The sequence below is a fragment of the Rhinolophus ferrumequinum genome, chromosome 16 (assembly GCF_004115265.2).
Source record: "Rhinolophus ferrumequinum isolate MPI-CBG mRhiFer1 chromosome 16, mRhiFer1_v1.p, whole genome shotgun sequence".
Classification (NCBI taxonomy): domain Eukaryota; kingdom Metazoa; phylum Chordata; class Mammalia; order Chiroptera; family Rhinolophidae; genus Rhinolophus; species Rhinolophus ferrumequinum.
This window is the reverse complement of record NC_046299.1, coordinates 24,606,620-24,612,619: the sequence shown is the minus strand read 5'-3', so window position 1 is coordinate 24,612,619 and position 6,000 is coordinate 24,606,620. Positions and strand designations below refer to the sequence as shown.

At 40.9% G+C, this 6,000-nt stretch overlaps 1 protein-coding gene across 1 annotated transcript in view; it reads left to right on the top strand.

Moving 5' to 3' along the window:
- The first annotated feature begins 681 nt into the window (after window positions 1-681).
- ABCC2 (ATP binding cassette subfamily C member 2) overlaps window positions 682-6,000 on the top strand; it is a 56,826-nt gene continuing 51,507 nt past the window's right edge. Inside the window, exons 1-2 of the mRNA XM_033130367.1 lie at window positions 682-932; window positions 2,381-2,554. Of these exons, the coding sequence (XP_032986258.1) occupies window positions 900-932; window positions 2,381-2,554 (207 nt within the window). The 5' untranslated portion in view covers window positions 682-899. The remainder of the gene's footprint in view (window positions 933-2,380; window positions 2,555-6,000) is intronic.

Below are 6,000 nucleotides of genomic sequence, written 5' to 3'. Positions count from 1 at the left end.
TAGGGGATGGGGGTACTAAGGCGTTGTTGTCTAATGGGTATAGAGTTTCAGTTTTGCAAGATGAAGAGTTCTGGAGATTGGTTGTGCAGCAATGTACATATGCTTAGCACTACTGAACTCTACACTTAGAAATGGTTAGGATGACAAATTTTACATCACACATTTTTTACTGTAATACAAAAATTTTGCTTTAAAATATTAGATAAAAAATACCTGATAATTATGGAAAAATCAGAAAATATAGACAAGCAAAAAGGAAAATAAAAATCACCCACAATCCTACAGCTAAGGTTAACATTTTGTTGCATAAATGCATAATTATATATGTGTAGGTTCTCATTGAATATGCTATTTTATAACCTTACTTTTTCAGAGTTTACACTATTTTTAACCAGGCTTCAAGTTCTATGTTCTTAATTAAAAATCTAGAGGAGTAGTCACATTTCTACTGACTCTAAGGCCTTAAATGGAAGTGAAACTGCACACTGAGGGTGCGTGTCTCTCTATTGATGCTTCTCTCTTTAAGTCATGTGCCCCCAGGAAAGTGAAGGCTCCTCCATTCCTGATTTGTCAGCCAGCTCTGCTGACATCTTTCATTGGTTCTTTTAAGATATGCTCACACCTACAGAGTTTTCTGGTACTTGTGGGAACTGGTTAGTCTACCGGTGCCTGGGTCTCCTCAGTCACATGTCCATCTCCTAGGATCATGTAAACATACATTCGAGCAAGGTTAACGATTAAATTGTTGGGATGAAAGGTCAGGAGACCTGCCTTTAATTGGAATATCAGAATGGGAGATGACACATTGCTATTCACCTTCCACCTTCTCTCAGGAAAGAGGTAAACAAGAAACAACACAGTCATAGGAGAGTCTTTGATCCAGAAGTGCTCCAGGAATCATGCTGGAGAAGTTCTGCAATTCTACTTTTTGGGTAAGAAATTACACTTATCCTCTTCTCAAACTCAGAACAAATAGTGTATTAGCCTAGAGTTTATTTTATAACCTATGTTTATGGTATCCCAGACTCTTTTCTTGGACAAGCTAGCTACAAAATTGCCTCTCTATAAAAAGAAATGTGGAAAAGGCTTCCAATTTCATCAGTGTTCGGAGAGGGAATTGTTGTGTAGTTTGTGGGGTTGGAGAAAGAAGACAAAGTTTATGATTGAGTCTTGTTGCCATATGTTGATGTTGAAATGATAATGTTATGCTCTAGCGGAACTGGCAATTAGTACTACGGGCTAGAAGTTGAGGCCAGGGATGTAAACTTGGGCATCATGAACACTGAGACAATTTTTTGAACCCTGAGAGCAGAGAATTTCAAGATAAACAGAGTAAACAATACCAAATGGTTTAGTAAAACAGAGAATGAGAAGGGACCTTGGATTTAGTGATTTTGAGAAAATGTGGTCTACAAATTCCTAGCGTCAGAATCACCCAGAGCGATTGTTAAAATAGTTCAAATATCTTAGATAAGTCTTCTTAATTCTAAAGTTAGATAACTGTATGGAGAGATAAGAAGAGCACGAATGAGATAGCAGAGCACTTGGGCGACCCTTCCATCTTAGAAAGGACCTGGGCCACAAGGCCCTCAAGGATAGAACAAGTATACCCCACAGGGGGGTTTCAATAGGCCACTCCTCGAGATTCTCTCTGAGAATTATCAGGGCACCTTAACCTTTTCTTTAAAGAGTCTGTGCAAACAGTTGTACAAAACAATTTAAAAATATTTATTGGGGAGAGAAAAATCTACCCTCACATGACTCCGATATAAGAATTGATATCCCCCACCCTCACTTCACAAGACACCTCTATTTATTGCAGAATGCAAAAATTAGTACAAAACTTGCTGGGAATAAGTCTTCTAACAGTGTCATCGCTGCTCCTATGCTGAAGTCCCCCTCGGGTTTAGCACAAGCCCTGGGACCATAGGAGTCTAAATGTCAGAGTATGACTAAGCACTATGCCGGCCAGCTCCCAGATGTTTGAACGCCTGCCAGTGAGTTCATCAGTGCTAAAAACTAGAATACAAGTTTTATATCCCAGGGAACTAATCTCCCCTTTGGACTGGGGAACAGTGCCTCTTCTTCCCACTTGGCAGATGCAGTGGTGAAATTTACTCAGAAGAAATTCACTTAGAATCACAGGAAGAAAGATCTTTAGAGGTGGGATTAGCCAGAAAAGTTGCTAAATGTCATTAAATGGTGAATTTATATCAATAAGGGTGAATAGGAACATACAGCTAGCTAAAGGGTCGGGCTGGATGTAGATACAGAACTGAGTTAAAATAGTTTGGAAACAGGGTGGAGGGTGTGGGCTAGGGTGGATCTTTTGTCTTCCAAAACGTATATAACCAACAATTCTTCCCTTTTGGTCCCCCAGAATTCCTCATTGCTGGATAGCCCAGAGGTGGACCTGCCGCTTTGTTTTGAGCAAACTGTTCTGGTTTGGATTCCCTTGGGCTTCCTTTGGCTCCTGGCCCCTTGGCAGCTGCTCCATGTATATAGATCTAGGACCAAGAGATCTACTACAACCAAACTCTACCTCTCTAAGCAGGTGCGGGAACCCCACTACTGTCTAACTCATTCCTTGGCATACGCTCTAGAGACATTTTCTTGGTGGTTAACATGTCTTCCTCCCTGTCTTTTACCAGCTTTCCCAAATGCTGCTGTCTCAGGTAGAGCCATGTTCTGAGTGTCCCTCTCTCTACCTGCCGTGTGCCTCACTGGTCCCTTGCTATATTTCTTAGTTAAGGTGACTTTGATTTTTGCAAAAGAATAGTGACTCAGAAATCTTATGGATAGTGGACTCCCTAAATACCAATGATGGGTACTCAATCAGTCAAATATATGTAGTTACTGTCTTTTTGGTATTTGGGAAGCAAACACCGGATTTCCTAATAAATCTTTAAGCTGTTCTAATAAATCAGGAGACTGTAATTCAGTGGGCACCTACCATCAGATGAAAATGAACAATATAATGTGTCCTCTGCACCACTCAGGCAATCCAACTATCATGGCTCATCTCCCCAAACTTGGATCTGAAATAGGGCTTTCATTTTCCCAAAACCTTCCATGAGTCTAGAAAATCACTCACAGCAGAGGGAAGAAGGATAGTGCTCACTCTCAGTGACTTGCTTGAGTAGAGAAATAATAGAAAGGATAGGGGCTGCAAGAGACAGCCAGGAGGAAGCGCCCCTCAGCTGGCCACACTGATCAATGCAGAAAGGGTCTTGTGTGGAAATGAAAGAAAATCCACCATCTGCTTCTTTTCACTAGGTTTTCTTTTTTCTTTTACCCCCATCTGTTCTGATCATTAAACAGGGTTTTAGAAAGACAAATTAGATTTGGTGTTCTATGAACACACGCATCAATGACCTCAGGTTACCTGAACTCTAAAAAGAAGGAAGGAACTTGGCCAAAGGAAGTGGGATTTGTGTTGACACTCTGAGCTGGGGGCTGGTGGCGGGTGTTGTTGGGCTCTAGATGGGAAAGAAATAGTCTCTGAGAGCCTGTGGCAGGGTCACTCTCTTCACTGTTGACCTGAGTGCCCAGCACTCAGTAGGTATTTGTTGAATGTTGGTATTAAATGTACTCAAGGCATAGGGGTTGAATCAAGAGTGTATTAGACTCTGAACATCGAAAAACATGCTTCAATATCCTCGGGTATGAGTCAGAGATTTTGGTTATAGTTAGTTAAGTTAGGGAGATTTTGCCATTTTCTGGAGCATCCAAGAAAAGCCTTGCGAAATAAATCAATATCCCATCCTAATCATAGCTATTAATTAACGTATTTTTAAAATAACAGCTTTCTTGAGCTATAATTCATTACCATATAATTCTCCAATTTCAATACAGTTCTAGTTTTTAATATATTCACAAATATGTGCAACCATCACCACAGTCAGTTTTATAACATCTTCTTTCTCTCTCTCTTTCTCTCTCTCTCTCTCTCTTGCCTTAAGATTTTATTGGGGAAGGAGAACAGGACTTTATTGGGGAACAGTGTGTACTTCCAGGACTTTTTTCCAAGTCAAGTTGTTGTCCTTTCAATCTTAGTTGTGGAGGGTGCTGTTCAGCTTCAAGTTGTCCTTTCAGTCCCGGTTGTGGAGGGCGCAGCTCAGCTCCAGGTCCAGTTGCCGTTGCTAGTTGCAGGGGGCACAGCCCACCATCCCTTGTGGGAGTCGAGGAATCGAACTGGCAACCTTGTGGTTGAGAGCCCGCGCTCCAACCAACTGAGCCTTTCGGGAGCTTAGCGACAGCTCAGCTCAAGGTGCCGTGTTCAATCTTAGTTGCAGGGGGCGCTGCCCACCATCCCTTGCGGGACTCGAGGAATTGAACTGGCAACCTTGTGGTTGAGAGCCCACTGGCCAATGTGGGAATCAAACCGGCAGCCTTCGGAGTTAGGAGCATGGAGTTCCAACCACCTGAGTCACCGGACCGGCCCCTATAACATTTTCATTCCCTCAAAAAAAAAAAAACACCCCATTTTCTCCCCATCCCTCTTATCTCTAAGCAATCACTAATCTACTTTCTGTCTCTATAGTTTCCCTATTCTATTTCATATGAATGGCATCATATAGTAATATGTGGTCTTTTATGATTGGCTTCTTTCACTTAGCATAAGGTTTTCGAGGTTCATCTATGTTGTAGAATTTATAAGTATTTCATTCCGTTTTATGGCTGAATTATAGTCCACTGTATAGATATATCACATTTTGTTTAACTTTTATAAACACAAAGCTCTATGGAGAAAAGAAAAGCAATGTATTAGCTTTTTCCCCTCTCTGTAGTGAATAATCCATTCACCTTTTCTCATAGTCTCAGGAGCTCTAATTATAATTTATACTTCACTTTTTTGTCCTCCATCCTGAGAGTGACAGACACAGATTGCCTTCCTCTTAAAAATTTCAAAATAGTGTCTTCTCTGGAAAAGTTGGAAGTATAAGTCCTCATAAAGTAAAACTTCACTTCCTCTATGAGAACCTTCTCCTCAACTTGATTTTATTTCTCTGCTTCGTCTTCTACCTGCCTTTGGACTCTTTATTCCTCACCGACTCTTCTGAACTGTTGTCACTGCTTTTCTTGTTTTGTCACTAGTGCAGGGTTTATCATCTGAATTAAGTCAATTTGTTTGACCGAGCTGGTGAGAGAAACTCTAAGTTTATTTGTTTAAAGGTGAGCCTTACTGAAAGGACCTGATGCACAGTAGGTAAATGAATGAATTGAATTACAAAATGAATGAATGAATGAATGAATGAGCTCATAATCAGTCGCAGGGAAGCAAAAGGGGAATTTGGTTCTAGAGGTTTTAGAAGTGCTGAGGTGCCAGCAGGATGTGCAGCAAAAATGAGCGTGGTGTTCAGCCAGTGAGATGTGGGAATCATTTTCAAGTGTTTGCAGAAGTGTACCATATTGCCTCGCTTGTTCTGAAAAGTTTCAGAGAGCAAGATCCAGGTAAGTGGGTGGAAGGTGTTTCAGGGAGTTGACTTTGGCTAAACATACAGAAGAACTTTGTAATAAAAATAACTGTCCGACAAGAAAATGGGCTGTTGGGGGATATGATCGCTGAAAATACTGAAATTGAAGTTAGACATTTGTCTGCCAGGGAAGTGGTTGATGTAGACGTTCTCTGTAATGGGTAGAAGATTCAACCAGACTGCCCTGTCATTCAGAAAGTGCTGGGGAAAGGGGGACCGTCCAGAGACGGGGAGACATTAAATGTGGCCACACCACTCTCTTTTCTTTTTTAATACCAGTGAGATTGTATCTCCTTAGGAAGTTGAGTTTAGTAAAGTCCTGTGTGCACTTGAAGCTCCTCCAATAAATCAGAGGTTAAGGGCAAAGACTACTAAGGATTTGGTAATCATTAAACAACCACAAGATTTCCCTTGTCCTAAATAAGAAAACCTTGTGTATGTTTCTGATTATAAAAATAATGCATGGTTATTGTAGAAAGTTTGGAGACTCTAAGGAAATGGGAAGAAAATTAAATCCGTTGAT